At 41.6% G+C, this 26,147-nt stretch overlaps 1 protein-coding gene across 3 annotated transcripts in view; it reads right to left on the bottom strand.

The window, feature by feature from the left end:
• STARD13 (StAR related lipid transfer domain containing 13) overlaps positions 1-26,147 on the bottom strand; it is a 211,872-nt gene that overhangs the window by 24,606 nt on the left and 161,119 nt on the right. For all 3 annotated transcript variants that reach the window (XM_063102265.1, XM_063102263.1, XM_063102264.1), the window contains exons 4-5: positions 11,819-11,882; positions 922-2,282 (exon numbers count right to left, since the gene is read on the bottom strand). In XM_063102265.1, the coding sequence (XP_062958335.1) occupies positions 922-2,282; positions 11,819-11,882 (1,425 nt within the window). The remainder of the gene's footprint in view (positions 1-921; positions 2,283-11,818; positions 11,883-26,147) is intronic.

The raw sequence follows: 26,147 nt of genomic DNA, 5'->3' as shown, positions 1-26,147 counted from the left end.
TATGTTTTATTTATTTGTTTATTCCCAAATTTGTTCCCAAAGTGTTGAGAGCAGCGGAGACTGTGTGTGTGAGACACACAGAGAGAAAGAGACAGATAGACAGAGAGACAGAGTCTGAGAGACAGAGAGATAGTGAGACAGAGACAGGGAGAAGAAGAGACAGAGAGGCAGAGAGACAGGGAGAGCTCTGAGGTGTCTGGGATCTGGAGAATACTTTCACACTGCCTTCTGTGCCTCTGTGCGCTAACTCTTGTTCGTTATTGAGATGGAGCCTGCAGGCGACAGGCACAGCTGGTGAAACATCAGTGAGCCCCAAGACACATCACTGCCTCCTCCAGAAACCCAGCGGCACACACAGCCGTGCTTCTACTAGTTAAGTCCTCCCAGGGACATTTTTCTAGGGTGCTTCTGAAATGGGCTTTGTAAATCAGGTTTTATGTACTTTGTAGCCAGCATTTTAAAGCAAAAACAAACTTACAGAGCACACACGTTAGATCTCAGAAATTGCTCATAGTATTAAAAATGTTTAAAATTTGGGGTAGAGACATTTTGTTTATAATACTGTCGCAAGGTCATGGGAAGAGCCTCTGCACAGAATTGGGCCTCAGTTATCCGTGATTCCCTACATACAGTGTCTGGCATAATGCTTTGCACCTAGGAAGCTCTAAAAAGGTTTTTTTGAATAAACTAAGATCAAAATAAAGGGTAAACAGTCAGAGAAATAAATGTGAGTTAACATGGGTTCAATCACCTTATCTGTCCAAAAGACTCTTCTGTTCAAATAATTCCTCACCACATGTATCACTCGGAACGCTGTCAGGCATTTAGTAAGGGGCTCTATCAATGGTTGTTAAAGAAATAAACAAAGCATAATTACTATGAAATGCATGAAAAATCATTTCACAAAAGCATGCCACCCACCTGTTTGGCCTGGTCAGAGAGGCCCCTACTCCAGAATCCCTCCTTTCTCTGACCCCAGGGACCTCTGATTCATTAAGAGATGTTCCATCTCTTTCCACATCACTGGGGGTTGTCCGACCTTCCGAGACAGAGTTGCCTTCAAAATCCAAGGTGATCTGATTAGGAGATGGAAAGGAGGATAAACCAGATCCCCCAACCAATGTATCATGAGTTTGCAGTTCAGGCAAGACATTTTTGGACCAATCATCCACAACCTCTTGGAGCCCATTGACATGCTGCAGGATGTCATCCAGGTGAGGGAAGAGGTCATCTTTCTCCAAGTCCAGAAGATCTCCCGTGCTGGCATACAAGTGGGACCCTGGGACGTTGTCATAGATACTGACTCGGCTGGCCCTGTGGCAGGATGCCATGAGCCTGGGCTCCCTGGCAACGGGGTCCTGCTGCCCGCCCAGGGAGATGCCAGCGGCCCTCCAGGTCACCCCATTGCTGCTGTCTGTGGGTGACAGGCTTTCGATAGAAAGTGCCTTTGGGAATGTTCCTGGTTTGTGATCCTTGGGAATATGCACCATCAATTTCTCCTGGGAGTGAAACTCGTGCGTGTGGTTTTGGTCCCCCGCACCCCGCAGTGCTGTCCCTGCCAGCACGTCCAGGTCCTCCAAGTACATGCCCCCGCGCTTGTGGGGCTCATGGCACTTCCGTTCCTTCAGGCAAGGAGTGCTCACCCCACTGCTGCTGTTTTCCGATGGGCTGCTCTCGCCACTCGATTTGCTGGAACATGGGAGCCCTTTTTTGCAGGTGGTGGGGGACGAGCTCTGGAGATGTCCATTTGGTATCTGGATGCACGGCATGGCCTTAAAGGACTCAGGCTCCTGTTGCAGCACAGGCCCACTGATCACCAGGCCACTGGTCCGCCCTGTCCCCTTATGCCTTCCGTGGGCTCCTTTCCCTCGGAGAGTCTCCATGCGTTTCAAAAATGATTTGGCCCTGGCTCTGGTGGGTTTCTCATTCTTGGGGTGGAAAGGGTGGCTGAGAAGGTCTCTGGAGGACTGCGGTAGGCTGCTGCTGCCTGGCATGGCATCCAGCATGACCGGACTGTCCACACAGAACTGGCCGGACTGGCTGCGGCCGTCACTGCCTCCGCTGCTTTCGCTGTGAAGGGAGCAGACCTCAGGCTCGCTCAGGTCTGTGAGGACACTCTCACTGCTGGTCGTGTTCCTCATCCTAGTGCCTCCTGGGGACCCATTCCTGTCTGGTCCAGAGAGTGGTGTGTGGAGGTCGTCCACGCGAGACCACCTGCGGCTGGTTCTTTGGAAAGTCCATTTGTTACTGATACAAAGATCTTCCTCATCTGAGTCGTCACCCTGCAAGACATCAAGGAACATGCTCGTTTCCAGGGAGACTGGCTGAGATGGGAACTCTCAGGGAGTGGGGCACCAGCAGACATGGCAGCCCACCTCCTGTCCTCCCTGTCCCCCCCATTTGCGAGTGCCTGCGGGGTTTCCTGGGCACCTGTACTCAGTCCTTCCACCCCCTTTCGCAGTCCTGTATGTCCTCCTCCTCCCTGCTGGCCAGAGGACTTCTCAACTTGCCCTGCCCTTCTTCCTTTCTGCTTTCACAGTTTTTGAATCCTCCCTTCCTCTCAGTTTTCCCTAACTGATTACAAAGGGGGCGTAATTACCATCTGACTAGACAGTCTAAATATAAAACACCTGCAGTCTCTTTTTCACAAAGAAACTCAACCCTGCCATGAAAGGCACTTACTTTTTCCCCAAAACTTCTTCGCTGAGCCCAGGACCATATTTCCAGCTCCCCCTCTTCTGAACCTCAGTGTCAATATATCTCAAAGCTAACACTCCTTACCTTAGTCTCCCAAACCTGATCCTTAACAAATATCCCCTGTGTAAGTAACAGCAAAATTATCTACTGAATTCCTATAAGTAGAAATTTGGGAGCCATTCTAGAGATCACATTTCAAGAGAGTCCAATCCAGCTGCTCTGCTTGACCAGGCCTCTGATGTTTAATCACCTCCAAACTGGAAGACCTTTGGCAGGAGATGCAGCTCCGGGTGGCTGCGGCTGGTGGCTGCGGCTGGCCCCTCGGGCTCCCCAGCTGCGCACAGCCTCACACTCTCCACCTCACACATTGAACTCATCTGTCCGGTTTGTGCCTGAATTTGCAGCCCCTGAGAGATGAGAGGCTGCATTCCCTAAGGTGAGAGACGGCCTTGTTTACCTTCGCATATCCTTGGGCCCAGCACAGACCCCTGACCTGAAGCGTCGCACTTGCTCTAGAAATGAACCGCATCAGCTCCTTTCTCCTCCTCACCACGCATGTCACCATCACCCACTCCGAAATGATCTTCAAACCTCTTCCTGCCTTTGTATCTTCACTCTCATTCCTTTAGTCTAGGCCCTGTCCACCTCTCTCTGCATCTATTGCAGTAAAAAACTGGCTGGAATCCTTGTCTGTAGCATCTTCTCCATCTAGACTGCTTTCCACAGTGTTGTCCAAATGAGATCATATAATTTCCCCACTTAGAAGCTTCCGCTGAAGAGCTCTGCTCTCCATGTTTACAGGTAAGCTCATAAAGAGCAGGGCCTGTGTTTTTCTGTTTTATTCATATAAAACACATTTGTACATATTTGTATCCTCTCCAATCCCAAGCACATAGTAACTGCTTGTTAATTGAATTAAGTTAATTTTATTCTAGTTTGGCATCTGGTTCTAAGCTCTGGTTCCAAGCATCAGTGGTACCAGTTAAGAGCTATGTGACAGCGTTCAAGTTACTTATCCTCTCTAAAGTAAGTTTCTATCACTTATAAAAGGAGATTAAAAATAGGTCCTGTCTTATACGTTTGCTGTGGGGATTAAATAAGGTAAGGCACCTAGTAGCCCCTCTTTGAGGAGTATTTATTTGTTATTTTTCAATGTCTGTTCAATTGTTTATCTACCTTTTTACTTATCTATCACCCACCTTAACTCCCCTCAATCTTGCAATATAACTGGTTTATGAGGAAAAGTAAACAGACACAGTTAATACTGGTTGGGAGCTTCCCATTCTTGTTTATTCCCTCAAAATCTAGATTCTGAATGGTTGATCTAAATGAAAAATTCCAACATTCGAGTACAAGGTGGGAGAAAGTACAAAACCAGGGTACTAACAAGAATTTCATAGTTTTGATACCACGGTGGGAAATCAGCTTTGATTTTTAAAAAAGTTATATAAAGGTTTGGTGAAAGAGTTTAGAAAGTTGTAATTGTACAAGTGGAAAAGAGGCAAGGCTCTGGGATAATGACTCAAAATATACTTTCTTAGAAGTACTTTGAACTTCCTCTTTCCCTGTGATTGATATAGTAAAAACTAACATCTGAGGTCCATTTCTACATGATAGGTTGAAGGTCAAGCTTATTGGATTTCTATAGTGCATTTCAGGAAGCTAGTGAGAAGAAAAAGATATTAAGTGAGGATTTGGAAAAAACAGCCCCTTTAGCTAACAGTTTTTGAGAAGGAAAAAGAAACACTTAAAAAAAATACAGATATTTTAAAATAGAAACTACATTACTTAGTATTGGTTCTAACTACCTCTCTCAAACCGGGTTTCTTATGCTAGTATACCACATAATAGTTGGATAAGGACTTCTTTATTTAGGCTAAGAAAAGATGGCAAGCTAGGTACCGTGGACTGCAGGTGGAAAGCCTGCCCTTGTCTGCTTGACTCTAGGAATATATTTACAACTCAGCTATGGCATGTGAAAAATGGTAAACTCTTGGAAAAAAAGGGCATGGGAAATTTTGCAGTATCTAGGTTATTTGAGGCAAAGCAAAAAAACAAAAACCAAAGTAATAAAAAAAAGTAACCAAAAACAAGACAAAGAATGAAGAAAAAAATACCCATTCTCCTTTAGCACCCTGTGCATACAATGATCACAGTTTGTCCCAAAAGGTATTGAAATGGCTCTGTCTGTTTCTTCCACTAGTGCTGAGTCTTTCAGACTATTGAAAGTGACACAAAGTAAGAAATACATTTTCTGTCATAACTCAGGGCACACGTACATATTACACACACACATACACACATCATGCTGTAATAATTATCCTTGTTTATACTGTGGTATTTTCTAGTCTAGTTTAGTCTGTTTCATTCTTTTAAAATATTTGTGACCCACCGAATTCATCTGCTAACCCACCAAGGGGCCGTGACCTACAGTATGAAAAACATGTTGCACTTGAGTTTCGGTTTTCTGTATACAATTGGGGCCCAACAGAGTATCCAGCATATGGCAGACTCCTAAAGAGTATTTGTGGAAGCGTACTGATAGTTTAAGAGATTATCAGATTTCATCTGTTTAATCATTTCTTTTGAAGATAAAAAGGAATAGTTTGTGCTTATTTAGAAATGCAAAAGGGAGATCTCTAGGAGTTGGATGTGTTTATGAAGAAACACCAAACTACCTTCATTCTCTTATCTCATTGGTTTAGTAGACCACGGACATACTTCAGATACAGAAAGTCTGAATTTCAGCGAGGCAACTGACAGAAGGCTTTCATGATATTGTTGTAGCCAAGATGGCTACCTGTGCCGGATGCTTCAGAGGGTTCCATAGTAACTGGGTGAGTGACTCCACCAAAGAGTGGGATCGCAAGACTGAAAGCAACTGAGGGAGGGATCTCTGGAGGCATGCCTCAAGGTTATGACCATTTTAATAATAACTTAAATGTGCCAGAAGAACTCACGTTTTTAAAATGTAAAGATGGCACAAGATTATTCATGAAGGGATCCTGAGCAAGGCCCCCTCTTTGAGACTCAAGTTTTCTCAGTTGTAAAATAAAAGTGATAACAATACACATCTCGCCTGGCTTATCAATAGAACTAAATAAGATTATATGTGAAAATGCCATATAAACCTTAAAGTGAGAGATGAAATCGTCATTGTTAGGGAAAAGCAATATTGAGATATATAAAGTCCCTAACAGAATTAAAGGATGGCCTGTTAATAAGATGAAATTTCATTAAGTATAATACAAGTATAATGACCTTAACTTCAAAAACCAACTATAGGTTGTGCAGGATGAAATGAACTTAGTTCAACAGTCTTGAGAGTTCTGGCAGATTTAAGCGAAATGTGAGTTAACCATGTCATATGGCTACCGATCAGAGATGCCAGCCTTAGAATGCATGACCAAAGAACGGATCCCAAGACTCAGAAGGTAAGAATATGCCACCTGTATTCTGCACTGGTCACATACACCAGGAGCAATGGGTTCTTTCTAAGTGCCACATTTTGAGGGGTGCATTTCCAAAGCAGAGTAATCTGGATGGCCAAGGATCTAGGAACCACACTTCCCGTGAAGGATAGTAGAAAGAACTAATAGCTTGGTTTAGAAATGAGGAACTCTAAACAGTGCTGCTCAAAGTGTGGTCAGGGGGAGGCCAGTCCCCCAAATTACCAGTGCTCAGTGAGATAGGTACAGAAATTGAGAGTAAGCATTAAAACCACATGTCACCATTTGAAAGGCTGTGCTATCTGAGCTTGAGACTGGTGAACTCTTCTTACTGCACGGAGTAGATTAGTTTATCTGCCATAACCCAAAGTGTATAACATATAGGATCCATTGTTTCATATAAAGATAATTTAAATTTATAACTTCATAATTGTAGGATATGGCTAATGATGAAGGACTGAAGGTGAATTTTGAAAATATGGCATCATTTCATTTTTAGTTAAAGGTAAAAAGGATACCCTAAGTTTTTAAACTGCTTCAAAACCTCTTCTTTTACTCCAGGCAACATCCTCTATAAGGCTGATTTCTCTGTGATGACTGGTATTAAAACAAGGAGCCCCTTTAGATACACATTTTGCCCTGTGGGTAGCGTTATTGTCAATCCAACCTAAATTAGTTAACAACAAGAAAGACAGTCATGTTAAAAATCTTTTATATTCATAGTGTATGTTCAAAGTGTGACATAGGCATTTAGTATGGTGAATTGTTATTTCAGACTAAACATTCTGTTTACTTTAGATGAACACCAAAAAAGTTATAAACTCAATCATGATTCTTCATATTATAGACACTTTCAATAAAAAATGTGGACAGCTTTTGTAATTTTTTCTACTTTCCATTATATTTGTTCTGATTATATTTATTGGAATACAGTTTTATGTCAGCTGAGTCTCATACTAAAACATTTAGGCTTATATTTTCTATGCTTTTAAGAAATTTGTATTTCTAATAATTCATTTATATGGAATTTTACAAAAAAGTATCTTGGTCTGTGGCAGACTGGAAGTGAAAATAAGACAACAAAAAAAGTCATTCACTACAGACAGCCTGGTAAACTTTGTTCTAGACTGAGCAGGGGTCAGAAAACTTCTTCTGTTAAGGGCCAGATATTAAACATTTTAGGCTTACGGGCCTTACGGTCTGTCACAACCATTCACGTCTGCCATTACTGTGAAAAGAACGAGTGTGATTGTGTTCCAATAAAACTTTATTTACAAAGACAGGAGCAGTTGTTTGCTGACCCCTGGTCTAGAGGATAGAGCTGAAGGGTTACTGTGGGAAAGAGAAGAGAGCTAGGATCAGACGAGCTAGTTTACAGTGAATCCTCTTTCAGCTTATGTGGGAGACTTTTCTAGTAATTAGAACAAAATAATTGCTTTGCAATGCAAAGAGCTCATCATGTCAAGAAGCTTCTTAGCAGAGGCTGAGTGGATTGTGATGGATGTTCTGAAAAGTAAATCCTGCAGTGAGTGGGAGCAGGTTGGAAAACATGACCTACAATCCTTTCCAATTCAAAGATCCTATGGTTCCAGGACATTCGCATGTAATTATCTGAAATTCAAGACCGTTAATACTCTCCAACCAAGGGAGTGATGAAATGAAATGTAGTTTTTCTCTCATTTGACTCTGCTGTCTGGAGCTGCCAGGAGGTGTCTTACTTGGTGGGAGATGCGGGGTGTAAAGGCAGTGGGATTGCGGGGGTGGACACTGGACCCTTGGCAACAGCTGCAGCTCCTCTGAAATGCCCATGGCATCCAGACCAGGAGGTGCTGGCTACAAGGGGACAGTTAGTCATGGTTTCTGTTTTTCTTTCCACCTTTGGTCATGATTTCAGAGAGCCTGATTAAAACTGTAACTTTAACCAGAACCTTCTTTTGAAAACACTATTTCTCTCTTGGGAACTCTCCTTAGGTAAGAGGAAAGAGTCCCATGTGGGAATGTGTCCTCTTTCCTCATTTAATAGCCTCATTGGAGTCTTCAATTTCTGTGATTTGAATAGAAGTTGTATCACATAAGCACTAACCATAATCAGGGATTTCAACATCATCATGAAGCAAGTGTGAATTTTATAGGTAATAATGAAGAAGAAACATTTTTCTGAGAATGAACAGGTTTGCATGTGCCTTGGAGTTTTTAATTTAGATGAGCCTTTGATGTTTGGCTTTTACTAAAAATGAGAACATTCTTCACTGAAATCATATATTCCTCAGAGACAGGTGCAAACCAGACACTCCAAAAAAGGCTTTTTTTTTTCCTAAATGGAATTTGGCCATATCTTTACACTGGAAACAGGAGCCCACCCGAGTCCACAGCTGCAAAAGGCAGCTAATCCGTAGTTGCATAGAAAATTAGAAGTGTATCTTCCATTAAAGTTAACTGGAGCTAAGTGGCTGAGTCTGCTTGTTTGGAAGCAGGAATGTGCCACTTGGAATGCTGGAGGAATGGGAAGCCCGAAGCAGAGGCGGCTGGACTGTGGTGTCCTCAGGCTCTTGAATCCTCTTGGCTGGATTTCCATCTTCCAGAGAGGTGCGTGGCTAAGATCGAGAACATTCTCCTCCACCTGATGCTCGCAGAGGCATGGAAGAACATCTCGGATTCTTAAAGGACCACTTTTCTCTCCTGCAAAATGTTTAGATACTATCTAGCAGAAGGGCAGGTGCTATGTCATTTCTCCTGGTGCTTTACAAGTGGCTTTGTTGTGCAAGAAAAGCGCATGTGTAACCAGGTATGAATAAGGTCTCATCATATTTACCTATTTGTGGATTTTTCACTTTCTTCCTTGGGTCAGTTGACCAAATCTTCAGGATTAAATAAACTTGCCATGAAGACAAAAATTAATAGTGAACTTTAGTACAGATGACAAGAAACATCCCTCTTTAAAAACAACAGAACTGAGTTGACTGAATGTGTTGCTAAGGAAATGTGAGATCCTTCCAGTTCTCAGGCTAAGGGCCAGGAGTGCACTCCAGCCCCAATACATTTCTGAATGTCTTCAAAAGATGGGGGGTGGGCAGTCTGGTGCCAGAACACCTGGGTTCAAATCTTGCCTCTGCTACTTCTGCGTGGCTTTGAGTGAGTGACCGAGCTCTTCAATTTCTGCCTCTGTGACACGGAGTGCATGCTGAGGAATAGTGCCTGGCAGAGAGGAAGCCCTGTGTCAGCGTGTGCTGACCACACAAGCTGCTGCCAGCACACACAGCCCCTTTATAGGCCAACAGCCCTGAAGAGAGAAGGATGTTGTGCCTGAAGAGTGAAGCCATGGGTGTGGGGGTGGGGGTGGGGTGGGGGGAGGAAACTCTATTCTGCAGAGTTAAACAAGTCTGGGCTTTGATTGGAGGTTGATTCTCTTTTTGGAGATCGGAAATGAGTGTTCTCTATGTCTTTGATCTCCTAAAATGTGGACACACCAAGATGAAATGCTGCTGTCTTGTTTTTCTTTCAAATAAATGAATTCCAGAGTTGGTGGAAGCTTCACAGGGTGCTGGGTTCTTAAGTCTCACTTTCTATTTTTGATCATTTGGCTTAGTCTTAGGCCCTCTTAATTATTTGTACTTTTTTTTTTTTTGCTGTAAAATAAAGGATTGTGTGAAGGGCAAATCACAGAAATGGGTGCCATGACATCTCCTGTGTCACTACTTAGACCCAACCATGGAGGCTGGTGATTATTGAGACTGACAAGTGGGTGGAGACCACATGTCAGAATCATTTATTTGAAAATTCAGGCCATGACTCTCCAATTTACAATGTGAGAAGCAATATTTTATTCAAGCGCATACATTTGAGAAACCTAGTTAAGTAGGGGCGGGAAGGGTGTGTGCTGCTATATCCAGTGCAAGGAATCCATTAAAAATTTCAGAATTCTGAAGTGACCAATTTACAGAGGAGCTTTTGTGAAGGTAAAGCATAAAGAGCTTAACAAATGTTATTCAAGCTGATCTTGCTCGTGGGTTTTGAAAAGCTGGTGACAGGGTAAAAATCCAGTCACTCCACTTGGTGGAAAACAAATCATGTCTTTGGTTTTTGGCACTTTCTTTTGTGATACACTGCAGCTAAAGATCTGTACTGGCAGCCATAGAGACCAGCCATTTGAAGACCAGCAGTTTAGACATAGGCATAGCTGTGTTCAGTTTAATAAGAACCATGTGCTACAATCAAAACATCTGACCCTCATGCTTCAAATAGCATGTGTGCTTCTCAAGGAGTCTATTCAGCCAGACAGCTGTTGGGAGGTTTATTCCCACATTTTTAATTTGTCCTTGGCTTGGACAAATTGCTCATGTTTTAATATTTCTCTGGATATTGTTTTTTACCCTTTCACCTCCTTAGTTAAAATCTTGGGTTCCTAGCTCAAACCCCAAATTGTTTTTAAGGTGAGGTCAACTAAAATTCATTTGATTTGTGTGTGTGTGTGTGTGTGTGTGTGTGTGCGCGCACGCTATTTTAGAGTAGAAATTAAAGTTAAAGTTATTTTTAAAGATTAGGTTACTGAAGAGTGACTTAAAATCCATTGGATTTAATGATTTCTCTGTGTAGATCAGAATAAAGAATACTTTCTTCAGACTCCAAGATGTTTTTTCTCTGCTTCTTCAAAATATACTGAGGCTTGACTTGTTACATAGTGGGGATGTTAAATGAAAAAGTAGTTAACAATTTGAATTCTGAATTTCCTAAAAAGGATCAATTCAGTGAGAAGGGGAGGCAGTATGTGACAGTGGTTAGGAGCCTTGGTTTTGGAGGTAGACACAGCTGAGGTTGAAACCCTGCTCTGCCACTAGCTAAAGTTCATGGGAAAATGACTCGGCCTGTTCAAGGTTGACTGTCCTTGTCAGAATACAGAGAAGCCCTACCTCAGTGGATCAAATGAGATCATGTGTGGTTAGTACATAGCCTAGCTCAGGGAAAACAGTAAGTCTCCATAAAGTATAGCTTTATTTCAAAACCGAAATCTCCAGTGTCAACTCATACAGAGGGAAAAGCACACACAAAGTCCTAAAGGAGGGGGGGCACAGTGACTTTTAAAAGTGAACCAGATTCTTTGTGACTAGAGAAAAGTGCACGGGGGGAGAGTGGTGAGGGGTGAGCAGACTCAGTGTCTTGTCGTTACACTATCCACTGACCCCTCCCGCCATTATCAAATGAACCTGCCGGACAGAGGATGTGTACTTGACATGTACTTGAAGTAAATGCTACTGGGGAGAAAAATAAATCAAAACACACTTGGCATGGACCCATGGATCTTCTTGTGAACTACCTTAATCTACTAATCACTCTGGAATATTTGAGTCTAGAATGGGTTTACATTTACAACTAAACATACTTCTGAAAGATTACCATAAAAATTGAGATATTTTACCTCTTTATGCAAACCCTCTGATTAAAAAAAGGAAAAAAACAAAAAACAAATAAAAACTAAAGCAAAATGAAATGGTGAAACAACACAGCCTGGGTTGATAATGGACTTATTTATGACGGCTATGACAAGACGGGATATTTGGAGAACAAATAGAGACGGTTAGGCATTTCAGAATTTTGCTTAGGTTCATGTTGTTGTTAATCTATGGATGCAAGCTGCTTCTGTTGGTATAGTCGTGGTCTTAGGTGTGGACACCTACCTTTTTCCTTTGGAAGTTCACATCAAGTTTCATTGAGGCACACTTGTTCAATGTATTTAGTCGTCTAAAAAGAAAGAAAAATGTGATAATTACTACCATTAATGAACCTTAACCTTCTTTCCAGCTTGATAATCCTCCTTTATTTCCAGTAACGTCAAAAGTGCAGAAACAACCAATTATGTCCCAAGACAATAGTGTGGCACAGAAGGTATGCTACAACATCATTCCCTTTTGTGCTCCAGCCTCCTGACCGGAGGGGACTCTGCCATCACGCTGCCAATCCCTGCCCCTTCCCTGATCTAAACCAACTTTTCTCTGGCTTCTCTTGCCACCATTCTTGGAACCCATGGCCAATCATTTTAACCATACTGTAACCAGCCCCTCAATTCGTATGTCACCTTGACCCTCTATCAAGTCTTTCCTGCTAATCCTCATATATGGATCAAGTCAACCATCTGTCTTCTCTCCTGCTCTCAGGCAGTTTGGTGTGAATGGAGAAATAATTCACATGATAGGCTGAATTATACATGCCATGGACTAAACTGTGTCCCCCCAAAGCTCATACGTTGAAGTCCCAATTCCCAGTGTGACTGTACTTGGGGTAAAGAAGTAAATAAAAGTAAATAAGGTCACACAGGAGGGGCCCTGATCTGATAGAGGTGGTGTCCTTATAAGAAGAGACACCAGAGAGCTCCCTCTCTCACTCTTTCTCTTCTTCCCTTCCACCCACTCTCTTTCTCTCCCAAGTGAGGACACAAGGAGAAGGTGGCAATCTACAAGTCAGGAAGAGAGCACTTGTCGGGAAGCAAACCATGCTGGCACTTTGATCGTGGCCTTTCCAGCCTCCAGAACTGTGAGAAAATAAACTTCTGTTGTTTAAGTCTCCCAGTGTATGGTATTCTCTTGTGGCAGCCCAAGCTGACTAAAACCTACGTTTTGGTTTTCACCCTCAGCTCCTAAACTTGCTACCTAGTATTCCTTTCATTTTCCCCCTTTGGCTGGCTCCTAATCTCAGACCATCAAAAAGACATGTTCCCTCAACAGACGACTTAGTCACCACTGCCAGTGAGAAACTATAAGCTATTAGACATGAATTTTAAAATAATCCTTCCCTTCGTCATGGGTTATATCTACATGCTCATTTATTCTGCCACTCTTCACTTCTGCCTCACAGGAGAACGTGGTCCTGTTCTTGGTCAAAGCTGACCCTTTAACCTTGTTTTTGATTTCAACACCCATCACTTCATCTGGGACTTGGATACTTCGTGTATTCCTGCTCTTCTCGGCAAACTCTCCCAACTACTTTCTTCTCTTTAAACCCATTTCTGTCTTAAACAGATGGACTAATCAATTAATTAGCTACCTAAAGAACCATAATCAAGCAAACTGTCAATTCCTTCCTTCCTGTCTTCCCATCATGTAACTCCACTGATTACCCAGTACCCCTTCCTTTTACTATCCAACTTGCTCACAGAATCCTCAATTTTCATTCACTCTTCAACATTTTGCAATCTCTTTTTCATGAAAGTCTCTTGGTAAATACCCCTTTAATCTAATTTTATTTAAATGCTTTTAAAAATCACAATTATGGGGCCGACGCTGTGGCTCACTCAGGAGAGTGCAGCGCTTGGGAGCGCAGCGGCGCTCGCGCTGTGGGTTCGGATCCTATATAGGGATGGCCGGTGCGCTCACTGACTGAGCACAGTGCGGGCGACACCAAGCCAAGGGTTACGATCCCCTTACCAGTCACAAAAAAAAAAAAAAAAAAAAAAAAAATCACAATTATGAATGCATGTGGCTTAAAGAGTCAGACATTACTCCTCACATCTTTCCATTTACCCCTCTTGAAGGGCAGCTCTGTTTCTTTCGGTGTTACTTCTAATATGTTTATGCTGTTACTTTTTGATCTTTTAGTTTGTCATTATCTATTGACTTTTTTCTACGGGAGATGATTTATTTTCTTTTATTACCCATTCCCACCCCTCACCAGACACACACACACACACACACACACACACACACACACACACACACACACACACACACTCTCACTCGCTCTTTGCTTCTTCCAAACATAATTAAATAAGAATTTCATAAGTTTTTGATGAATCAATAATCGGTGTTTATTATGACCACGAAAATTTTGTTCACGCATATATCACATTCTGATTGCTTTTCCTTTCATTGTCTTTGGCAGGTTCTCAGCCCTGCTCCTACAACTGACAGCCTGTCTTTTTTGGCCATTTCCCCAGGTGTGAACATCTCTACCTAAAAGAAGTGTGAGAGGTTAAAAAAAAAGTCGATGTTGTTCATTTGGCAGCTCTGTAACAGGTTTGTTTAGGAAAGGACTGCCTGCTATTTATAAAATTTACTTATCTAATAAACTTGTTCTTCCATTATGGTTTAGAAGCACAAACAAACCATCCTATTCTGTGAAAAAGTTTTTGATCTGTGAAATACACAAAAAACATCAAAGGGCTCATCCTTTATATACCACACGGTAGAATGTGCTTTATATTTTCTGACACATGCAAGAAATCTAATTATTATTTTTTAAAGCTGGAGACTATAACTAGATTGGATTTCATAGATTTGGATCTTTTTATTGCTCCTAAACTAATATATTTGCCTGCCTCTTAAGAATTGCTTCTCTACTTGGAGAAAATATTTCCAAAACATTTATCTGATAAAGGACTCATGTACAGAATACATCAATTCTTCAACTCAATAAGTCAAACAACCCAATTTTTAAAAAATGGGCAAAATATTTGAAAAGGCACTTCTAAGAGAAGATATACAAATGTCAAATAAACACATAAAAAGATGTTCAACGTCCTTAGTCATGGAGAAAGGTAAATTAAAATCATACCGAGACACAACTACATATACACCAGAATGTTAAATTAAAAACACTAACAACACTAAGTGCTAGCAAGGATGCAGAACTAGTGATACTTCCAGAAGGGTGTGGCCCCTTTGCAAAACAGTTCAGCAATGTTTTATAAAATTAAATATATTTTTAACATCTCACACAGCAATTCTACTCTTAGCTATTAATCCAAGATAAAAGAAATCATATGTCCATAAAAAGATTTGTACTTGAATGTTAATAGCAGGTTTACTTATAAAATTGCCAAAAAGTAGAAATAACCTAAATGTCCATCAACTGGTAAATAGAAATAAAAATTGTCATATATCTGTACAGTGGAATACTCAACAATTCAAGGCACTAATTACTAATATATGCAACAACATGGATGAATCGCAGAGGCATTATGCTAAGTGAAAGAAGCCAGACACAAAGTACATACACAATATGATTCCATTTATACAAAATTTCAGAAAAGACAAAACTGTGGTGACAGAAAACAGGTCAGTGGTTGTCAAGTGTCAGCAAAAGTGAACTTTTCTGAGGTAACAAAAATGTTCTATCATGATTGTGGTGATACTCACATAACTGTATACATTTGAGAAAACTCATCAACTTATAGACTTGAAACTGGTGAATTTTTTCAAATGTAAATTATACTTCAATAAAGCTGAACAAAAAATAACACAAATGAGTGACCTCAGTGGGAATGTGGAGTAAAGACCTCCAAAACTCTGCTTCCTCATAAAAGTCACAAGAATACTGGGAGGTGTACTGGTTCAAGGTGTTTAAGTCAATCTCCGTCCGATCATTTGCCAACCACTAGATTAATCTGCATAGAGACTTCAGTAGTCATACACAGCAAAGGGTACAGACTGTACAGAATTAGTTCTGGAAAGTCACTACACAAATAACAATAAACCCTGGGGAGGCAGGATCTGATTTAAAGAGTTGCCACATTATAATAATTAAGTGCCCAGTTTTAAACAAAAAAACTACAAGACAGTGGACATCAAAAAATTGATTCTAAGGTTTATATGGAGAGGCAAAAGATGCAGAATAACCAACACAATACTGAAGAAGAACAAAATCAGAGGACTGACACTACCCAAATTCAAGACTTCCTATAAAGCTACAGTAATCAAAATAGTGTGGTATTGGCAAACAGTAGACAAACAGATTAATGGGACAGAACTGAGAGCCCAAAATAGACCTACACAAATATAGTCAATTGACCTTTACAAAGGAGCAAAGGCAATATAATAAATAAAAGACAGTCTTTCAACAAGTGGTGCTGGAACAACTGGATATCCACATGCAAAAAAATGAATCTAGACACAGACCTCATACCCTTCACAAAACTTAACTCAAAATGGATCATAGACCTAAATGTAAACATAAAACTGTACAACTGTAGAAAATAACATAGGAGAAAATCTAGATGAGCTTGGGTATGGTGATGACTTTTTAGATTTAACACCAAAAGCACGGTCCATGAAAGAAATAATTGATAAACTGAACTTCATTAAAACTTAAATCTTTTGCTCTGAGAAAGACATTGTCAAGAGAATGAGAAGACAAGCTACAGAATGGGAGAAAATATTTTCAAAAGACGTATCTGACAAAGGACTGTTATCTAAAATATACAAAGAACTCTTAAAACTCAACAATAAGGAACCAGATCAATTGAAAAATGGGCAAAAGATCTGAACAGACATCTCACCAAAAAAGATACACAGATGGCAAATAAGCATAAGAAATGATGCTCAATATCACATGTCATTAGGGAATTGCAAATTTAAACAATCACAAGATATCATATACATCAATGGCAAAAGTCTAAAACACTGACATTCTGGAAAATACAGAACTATGAAGACAGTAAAAAGATCAGTGGTTGCTAGGGCTTGGGAGGAGAGAGGGATGAACAGGTGGAACGCAGAGAATTATGGTGGATACATGTTATATACATTTACCAAAACCTGTAGAATATGTAACACAGAGAGTGAACCCTAGAGTAAACTATGGGCTTTGGGTGATAACGACATGTCAGTGTAGGTTCATTGCTTATAGCAAAAGTGCCACTCTGGTGGGGGACATCGATGATCGGGAGGCTGTGCATGTGTGGGGAGGGGTTCATGAGAACTCTGTACTTTCAACTCAATTTTGCCATGAACCTAGAACTGCTCTAAATAACAAAGTCTATTTTAAAAAATGTAGTCTTTGGGGCCGACCCCGTGGCTCACTCAGGAGAGTGCGGCGCTGGTAGCGCCAAGGCCGCGGGTTCGGATCCTATATAGGAATGGCCGGTGCGCTCACTGGCTGAGTGCGGTGTGGGCAACACCAAGCCAAGGGTTGCGATCCCCTTACCGGTCACAAAAAAAAAAAAAAAAAAAATGTAGTTTTTGTTATACTCATCTAAAAAACATTTTATTTCTTGGGCTTTGAAATAACTGATGTAAAGTGACCTGTATTTATTATGCTCTTACTCATTAGTCCTCAATCCTATCTACAAAATTATCTTCATTGAATACATCTTAGGAATGCTGGGTACAGTTTCAAACATCATACACACAACCATCCAACTCTTCTGAATCTTGCCATAAGCCAAAGAGGAAAATGCTGGTGGTCTGAAACGATGTACACATTCCTGGTATGGCGTAGCGTTGGCCTGTGATTTATCTTACACAATGTAAAATAAATCTGGCCAGAAAGATGTAAATGCTTGTTTAAGATCTGGCTGTCTCAGGTAAAAGAATAAGTCACCAAGCAGAAGGCAGAAGGATTCACCGCACTTGATCCTAACCACTGAGAAATTCTGGTGTGAGTGAAGTCAACTGCATTTAGGACATATATTTAGCATTGGGTTTGTTTCCCTCTAACTTCATTTTAAGTAATATAGAATCCTTCAGATAATCTGAGTTGGTCTAATACTGGTTGCCTGGAAAACTGTTTGTCCATGAATAAAAATTTTGATTATAAAATTTATCTTATTTGTTGCAAGAATGGTGTGTGCTCCACTGGATTAGAGCCTCTTTTGAGGCAGGGAAAATAACTTCTAATCTCCATAAAGCCTAGGAAGTTTTATCCATGAAAGGCTTTGCTGGTTTTTCCTTTTTAACTGCACATACTTTGTTTATACAAAGGTCTGATTACTGATTGACTTTAAGTGGTTGCAGTAGACCTTGTATAGTCAGAATAACAGACTGATTCTCCAGTACTGAATATGACAGGCTATGAGCTGCATCTTATTTGCATCTGCAACTCTTAGCACAGGATCTAGCTCAGAAAGAACCCATTCAGTAAATGTTTGCTAAGGAAACATGAGAGCTTGGCTGACTCCAGCCCTTTCATTTTCAGGTGAGGTGCTACACCCTAGTTAGCAGCTGAGATCAATCTTCTTCCTGTTCAATGATTTATCTGCTCCTACTTACCCAAGAAGAATTTTAGAAGGCCCTGGAAAACAACAGCTTATGTCATGTACCTAGCACAGGCTATTCAATATATGATGTTTCCTTCTGCTCTCTACTTTTTCCATGGAAAGAGAAAACCCATGACCCAGGATGAAGCCTGTTCTCTTCATGCTTTCAGCAAATTGGATTTATGTGTTAACATAAGCAAAGCAGTTGACCCTTCCAGAAGAAATGTGTGCAAAATTTATCAGTTTCTTCTGTTCTCTTCAGAATCCTTGAGAAGGGTTGATACATTAGTAAAGAAGATACAGTAGTCTTATTTTAAGAGGGAAGCTTGAAGTTCTAAAGGGAAAGTCAACAAAAAGAGAAGGAACCAAGATTCGTTCATGTGACAGAGTGCACTATAATACCAGGAACAGGCTAGGTACTGGGATTACAGAACTGAACAAGATGTGTTCCCTGCCCTTGAGGATGTCATAGTCCTGTGTGGGGTATAAACACAGTAAATAAGGGAAGCAACATCTAAATTCCTGAGAGCACAAGGACAACGCCTCCCTGAGGAGGTAATATTTGAGCAGGGCTATGAAGGACTAAGAGAAATTTGCTGCCTGGGCTGGGAGAATTACAGGCAAAGGAAACAGGCGTGAAATAGCATACTATAGTCCAGGACCGCGAGTATGTGAGTGGGAATAAGTCTGGAGAGGTAGGCAGGGGCTAGATCACAAAGGATCAAATGAGGATGTCAGGAGCAATGTGTGGGCTGTGGGGTGCTCTTGAGGGAGGCTAGGCAGGAGAGTAACGTAATTAGAGCTGCACATGAGAAATGTAACTGGTGGCAGGATGGAAAATGAACTGAAGAGGAACAGTTGGGAGATGGCTCCACCAGTCCAGGTGAGAGAGAGCAAAGAGATGAGGAGGGGACGTCTGGGTGAAGATGGGGACTGGGCCATCGGGTGGTGCGGAAGCTGCAGAGGGAGAGAAACAGAGACTGACTCCCAGATTTCAGGCTTTTTTCAATGTGCCATTGAACAGAGAAAACAGTGAAATAGGGAAATGGGTAGGGAGCTGAGATATGGGGGAGACAATGAGCTCATGATCAGATATGTTAAATTTAGGGGCCCTTGTAACATCCAGACCTGCCTGGGAATAATCAGCATAAGAATGACATACATGGAAGACACATAATAATTAAAGCCTCTCATCCAGGGGGTATTCAGAATCCCGGACAACTCCGGTGTCTAAGGCATGGGCCACGGAAGGGAGCCAGTCAGAGAAGGCACAGTCAGAGGTGCAGGAAGTCAACAAGAACTAGCAGGATGTGGTGTCTCAGAGACTAAAAATGAGCATTCCAAAAGGAGGGGGTCATTGGTTAGCTGTAGCACACAGTGAAGAGTGAGTAGTGTGAAACTTAAAAGTACCTTTTGGGGCTGGCCAGTTAGCTCAGTTGTTTAGAGTGCAGCCTTATAACACCAAGGTCATGGCTTCGGATTCCCAAATGGGCCAGCCACCAAAAAAAATAAAAAAGAAAAAAAATAGCCTTTGGGATTCAGCTGCTGGCAGGGCAGTATCAGTGAGGAACAGACAGGCAGGAGCTGAGCAGGAGGGCTGGGGAGGGAGCGGGCCTGGGAGAGCCGAGACAGGTGGACCCGGCTACTCTTCTGAGAGCAGGGTATTTGCAGGAGAAAATGAATAATTTATCAGCACGTAATATGAAGAAGTAATACAGTACTCTGAGCTGACAGGTTCTTTTCTTCCAGGTTCCACCTCAATTTAACAAATATTTGTACAGTCTTGCTTGCTGCAAGGCCACGAACTGCCTCGTGCCCACCATACACTAGGAAGATGCGGTCCCCGCGGTCGAGCGCCCGGCAGCTGGTGGAAGCCCCTCGCAGGCCCAGCCGACGATGACAGCCGTGGGACGGTGGTCGGCGGAAAATCGAGCTGGGGTAGACGCCGGGGTGTACGGAGCTGGGCCCAGAGAGAGAGGAGCCAGGGTCGGGAGCACGGCCAAGCCAGCGTGCGGAGCCAGGGGTCGTGCAGCACAACGAGGAAACGGCAGGGCAGCTGTGAGCAGCCCGTGCGCCCCAAGGACAGGAGGGAGCGGGGCTGTGCTCTGGGCCCAGAGCGCCGGGCCATGGACTCCCCCTGCAGCAGACTGCTGGGGTGACACACGACAGCCTGCACACGCACAGGGAAACAGTAGCACCCTTTCCTTCCTCGCCGTTCAGATTCATATTTTACATTACAGCTGCCAGACTTTCGAGCGGTCATGAGGTCTCCCATGCTGGTTTAATGGCCAGTTTCCTGGCGTGTTTCTAATATTCCTGCCAAAGGCATGAGAGGAGTATCATCCAGGGGTCCGAGTTCATCTCCCGGACGATTCTGATTAAAGCCGGAGGCCTGAACTTCTCCCCCTGGGTTCCTGTGTGGGGCGGTACCCAGCCCTGTCTGCGGAGGGGTGTTCTGGGCGGGGCCCTCAAAGACATCCAGGAACCAAAGCCACTGAAGACGTGTTCCTGACCCAGGGATCAAAGGCCAGCAAGTCAGGGAGCAGCCGCGGGGCATGGGAAAGGCTCCCCGCTGGCAGGTTTAGGAAAACACTGATTCTGGAGAGCAGGTGGCTGCTCTGTGCCAAGCAGACAACTCTGCCATGTAACTCCAAGAGGGTGGGGGCCTTAAAAACCAGAGCAGGAGGGCCTTATGGTGTCTGGGGGCTTAAAAAAGAGTGCAGTCAGAAGTCAGCAAGTGGCTGTCACCGAAGATCATGCCTCTGCTCCGCTGAGCTTTTTCCTCTGGCTGTTCCACCAAGTGCTCAGGCCACAGCAGGAACACTGCCTCTGTTCCAGCCCATAAACCCACAAGGAACTGCCCCTGGACGTGAGCCATGGGAGAAGGGCAGTTAAGCATCGCGGGATCTAACTACACAAAGAAAACTGAGTATGTGCCTGTTGTCAGGGACAGAATGTGTGTGTGGAACTGTGGGATGTGATTTAGCTGGTATAAGAGAATAATTTTAAATAAGCTATATGTTCTAACGATCGAATTTTCAAGGAAGAAACATAGCTCTATTGGCCAGTCAATAAAGGACAATGGCCAAACTGGCCCAAGAGTAAAGGGTTAAAAATTAAAAGTTCCAGGTTTTCTCGGACTTCTTTAGTTTGTGGAATTTCAGAGAAATTTTATATTCACATATGCCCATATTGGACAAAACAGATGGGGTGTCCTTAGCTTTTCAACTGCTTACATTACATCTGATAATTTCTCTAACAAGAACTGGTCCAAGTTGAAGCAGGGATCACAACCAGAGATTTCTGAAAGAGGTTCAAAAACTGAATGCAAAGCAAAAACAGCCCCAGTGGTGACGGATGGCATGGAGCCCCCCACTTACAGGCACTTTGGGGTCTCTTTCCTCCTCCTAACCTGCTTGCCCCGCAGATGAAGATTCCCCAGCACCCAGACCTGTCTTCTTTCCTCACTCTCCTGGCCGTCTGCGGGTGTCCTCTCCCACTCCCAGGACCTTTCAGACTTTCACATGCTGGTGCCTCCATGTCTATCTCCAGGCGAGCTCCTCGTCCAGCTCAGCTCCCCACCCAGCTCCAGAACTGCATGTCCAACTGCACACTGGACATGTCCACCTCTCCCCATCCCCCAGGCACCTCAGCTGGTCACATCTTCCCTCCAGCCCTGCCTACGACCCTCACCAGACTTGCCTCCCCTCCAGGTTGTTCCCTGTCTTAGGGAAGGGTGTCCCCACCAGCTAGCTCTCAAACCAGGAGGAGTCTCTCTCTTGTCACCCTTGATTCTGAACACCTGTTAATCATAGGTTGTTGTGTGAACTGAATGAGATCCTATTACTTCGCATGCTATTTAGTGCATAATGAACACTCACCAAATGTTAGCCATTATCATCTGGCAAAGCAAGGCATTTTTTTAAACATTGCTGATGTTTTTAATAATGCAAAATATCTAAAAATATACATGGAGAAGTAAATAACATTAAAAATATCAAGTCCTTCTCCTCTCCTTAATCTCCAACCTGATTCTGTACCTTCTTGTGTAGTCTTCCTGAAAGTTTAGGCGTATAAAAGTCATCTTGAGTAACTGGATGGAAAACGTCACATACAAGATTATTTTAAAATATAAAAATCAATGTTTTTCACACAAAATAATACACACCACAGAAATCCTCTATCTCTGACCCTACCATATTGGGACCTGACTGTACCCCAGGCCTGTGCCCATATAGTTCAGTATGTGGTGAGGTTCCAGGTGGGGGGGGAGGGGTAAGGGTAAAGAGGCCTTTCCTGCACATTGATTTACTTAAAAAATATAAAAGCTAAAATTTCAAACCAGCCACATCAAAATTTCATCTATTCTTGACTGGATAAGTCCTACTACCATTTACTAGATATTAGTGGGCAAATTATTTTACACCTCTGTCCTCAGTTTTTTCCTCTTCTGTAAAGTGGGAATGTAATTGTTAGAGCCTATTTTATAGGGTTGTTATGAGAATTCAATGAATAAATATTTGAAAAATGCTTAGAGCAATGCCTGGTATGTAGTGAGCACTTTGTAAGTGTTTTAAGAAATAAAACAACTGTTTATTAGGATTTGTATTTATTTACAGACTCAAGATTTTAAAAGTGGAAGTGACCATGATGATCATTAACCCCCTATTATCCTTCTCCCAGTGACTTGTCCAAGGCGTCAGTCCGGTTAATTGTCACATATTATTACATGACATAATAATACAATAGATAATAGTATACATTTTCCGTGATAAATATTCTAAAAGGGAAAATATTTAAAATATATCATCAATATTCACAAAGACTACCATTATTTAATATTATTATTATTTACCATACTCAAATCAAATACAGGCCTTTGTGTGTAGAGGTAAATTGTAAATATTCTTGTCAGCACTCCTCCCCCATATAAAAGTCATTGTCATTTATTATCCTTTTAAATACGAAGGGCAGTGATATACTGTATAATTCTAACCAATCCCATGGTTTTCCCACACTATGCTGAACAAAGTGAATGCCCTTATTTTGTGCATGCTATAATTAACTAGTATCTATTAATAACACAAATTATGCAAATGGTTTACTAGCCAAACATTAAATTAGAAATTCAGAGATCATCTGGAGCATCAAGGCTCTGTGTTAGCAGCCCGAGTGAATACTGCAAACCAAAATGCTAATAGAACACGTTATTTCTCCTTAAAAAATCAAATTCAGGAGCTTTGCTTTGCTGCAATTTTCCTTCAAGGCGATGAATTTTGCAAGCGATTTTGACACCTTGGCTCTCCCTCCATTCTGATACAGTTATAGTTTCAGTTAGCTTACCTAGGTACTTAGATTTGAAACTAGCTTTTTATGACTCACAGGAGAAAATATTTTTCAATTAAGAATTCAATCAAAAGCACCAAAACAGAAATATACGTGTGGTTACTAAAATAACAGAAAGTGAACTCTTCTGACTTGTAGTAACAAACATTTACAGAGCACCTACTGTGTGCCAGCATTGCTCCAGCAACAGGGAGACATGGTTGTCACTCTGGAGATTGACACCTTCAGCAAAGATGGCAAACTTGCCTAGTTTCCAGGGCCTAAAAATGACAGCCACACAGCCACATATTCCAGGCCAGACCTGTCCTGCCAGCCAAATCCTTAACAACTTTCCAAGAGTCATTTGGGATCTAGGACATTAACTGCCTGTCTACACAAGACAGACACTTGCAGAAAACCAAAGGCGAGTAAAACTCTGGTCGGGATAACATTTGCAGGAGACCTTCAGCTCTCCTGACTTCGTTTGTCTAGCTGGCAGAAGCTACCTGCCCTCTGGCTATGATTCCTTTTATGATTCTGCATTAGTTCAGCATTTCAAATATGCATGAAAAATGTACAGCCCACAAAGCCTTAAAAATAAAACAGGAGACCAGCTCCATCTCTCTGGCTACCGTGCACAAGGAGGAAAATGAATGCAATCACAACCCTTTACTACTCTCTTGGCATTAACCATGACTTACCATCTGAGCGGGCAAGCGTCTAATTAACTGTTCATCAATCTCAAAGTTTTAAAAGCACTGTCATTTCCCTGGGGCTGGAGATCTTCCTTCCGCCTGCTTTCCGCTATTTGCAACGTGGAAATCTGTGTCTCAGTGGAACTTGCAACGAAGGGAAAGAAACTCCATGCTGCTTCTTTTTAGACAAGCCCCCTCCATCTACCTACTCTGCCTGCTTCCTTCGATTCGCCTTGGGTGTGACTACTCCTTTGGCCTCTTTTCTACCCACAGCTCCTACGCCCTGGGAATCTCAGTTCACACATCTCCAGCCAAATGTTTTTCTTGCTTCATAATATTTTTGGAGACATAGCTGCCGTAAGAGTTATTCCAATTATAACAACCTCCTGCTACTCTGACCATTTTTACACAAGCTGGGCCCTTATCAAGAGCACTGTGGTGTCCAGCACTGCGGCCCTTGCCCATGTGGACGTAGAAATGCCTTTTAGGGTAGGAATGTCTGCTACGAGTTGTATCATGATGGGTCATGTGTCCTACAAGAGAAGACTTCCTAATTTTTCTGGCTGACACTAGTATTATTATTCAGAACTTTATATCTCTAAATGATTTCACATTAATTGTACTGGCTCATCCCTATAACATGTCCAAAAGACTTTTTTTTTTAAGTGTAGACTTTGATGAAAAAGTCCATAACTTAATCAAGGCATCTCAGATCACATGCAGAAGTGAGTAGATAAGGATTTATCACCCATATCTTTGAGATGCAAAGGTTGGCCCACTATGCCACAAATGTCATCCTGTGAATAGACTGAACAATTAGAGACAATGTTTGCCCCCACAGTCCTGATTTAAAAATATGTAATAGAACTTTTGTTCTTGGTTTGTAATGTAATCTTTCATTAACATTTTAGTAATAAAATCCTAAGGAATCTACAACAAAGCTACTAGAACTAATGAGTGAGTTTAGAAAAATTGTAGGAAACTAGGACAATGCAAGGGTACTTGAAAAAGCTCATGGAAAAATTTGTATTATCTTTTAATATTATTTTTCCATGAACTTTTTGAAGTACCCTTGCATACAAAAAATCATATACCAGCAACGAGCAACTGGATATTGAAATAGTAAAAAAAAAAGTACTATTTACAATAGCACCTCAATACATGAAATTCTTAGGTACTACCAAGTATGTGGACCATCCATATGGTGAAAACTACAAATCACTGTTGAAAAAAATCAGAAACCTAAATAGATAGAAACATATACTGTGCTTATGAATTGGAAGACTAACTAAATATTGTTAAGATATCAATTCTCCCAAAACTGATATACAAATTCAACACAATCCAAAGCAAAACTCCCAGTGGGATTTTTAAAGTAGATATCTACAAGCTGTTTCTAAAATTTATACAGAAAGACAGAGAAGTTAGAATAGCCAAAACAATCCTGGCAAAGAAGAACACAGTTGGAGCACTCACATACTGAATTCCAAGAATTACGTAAAGCTAAGTAATCAAGACAATGCCATATAGATAAAAATACTGACAGACACATATAAATAGGGCAGAGTAGAGTGTAGAAATAGATTCATACATATATGGTCAAAGGCAATTCAATGAAGACAGTATAGTCTTTCAATGTGGATCTGAAACAATTGGACATTGATATGCAAAAATGAATCTTGACCCATCACCTTGAACCTTATACAAAAATGAATTCAAAGTGGATCATAAACCTAAATATAAAACATAAATCTATTATACATTTAGAAGAAAACATAGCATAAGATAGTTATGATATTATGTTAAGGAAACATTTCTTACGTATGACATTAAGAGCATTAAAAAGAACTGCACTTCAGCAAAATTAAAAACTTTTGTTCTGTGAAAGACACTGTTAAGAGATAACAAAACTTGATAATAAGAAAACAAATGATACAGTTAAAAGTGGGCAAAAGATCTGAACAGATATTTTACAAAAGAAGATATATGAATGGCAAATAAGCACATGAAAAGATGTTT

The sequence above is a fragment of the Cynocephalus volans genome, chromosome 7 (assembly GCF_027409185.1).
Source record: "Cynocephalus volans isolate mCynVol1 chromosome 7, mCynVol1.pri, whole genome shotgun sequence".
Lineage (NCBI taxonomy): Eukaryota > Metazoa > Chordata > Mammalia > Dermoptera > Cynocephalidae > Cynocephalus > Cynocephalus volans.
Note: the sequence above shows the minus strand (reverse complement) of the source record. Positions and strands in the feature narration are given on the sequence as shown.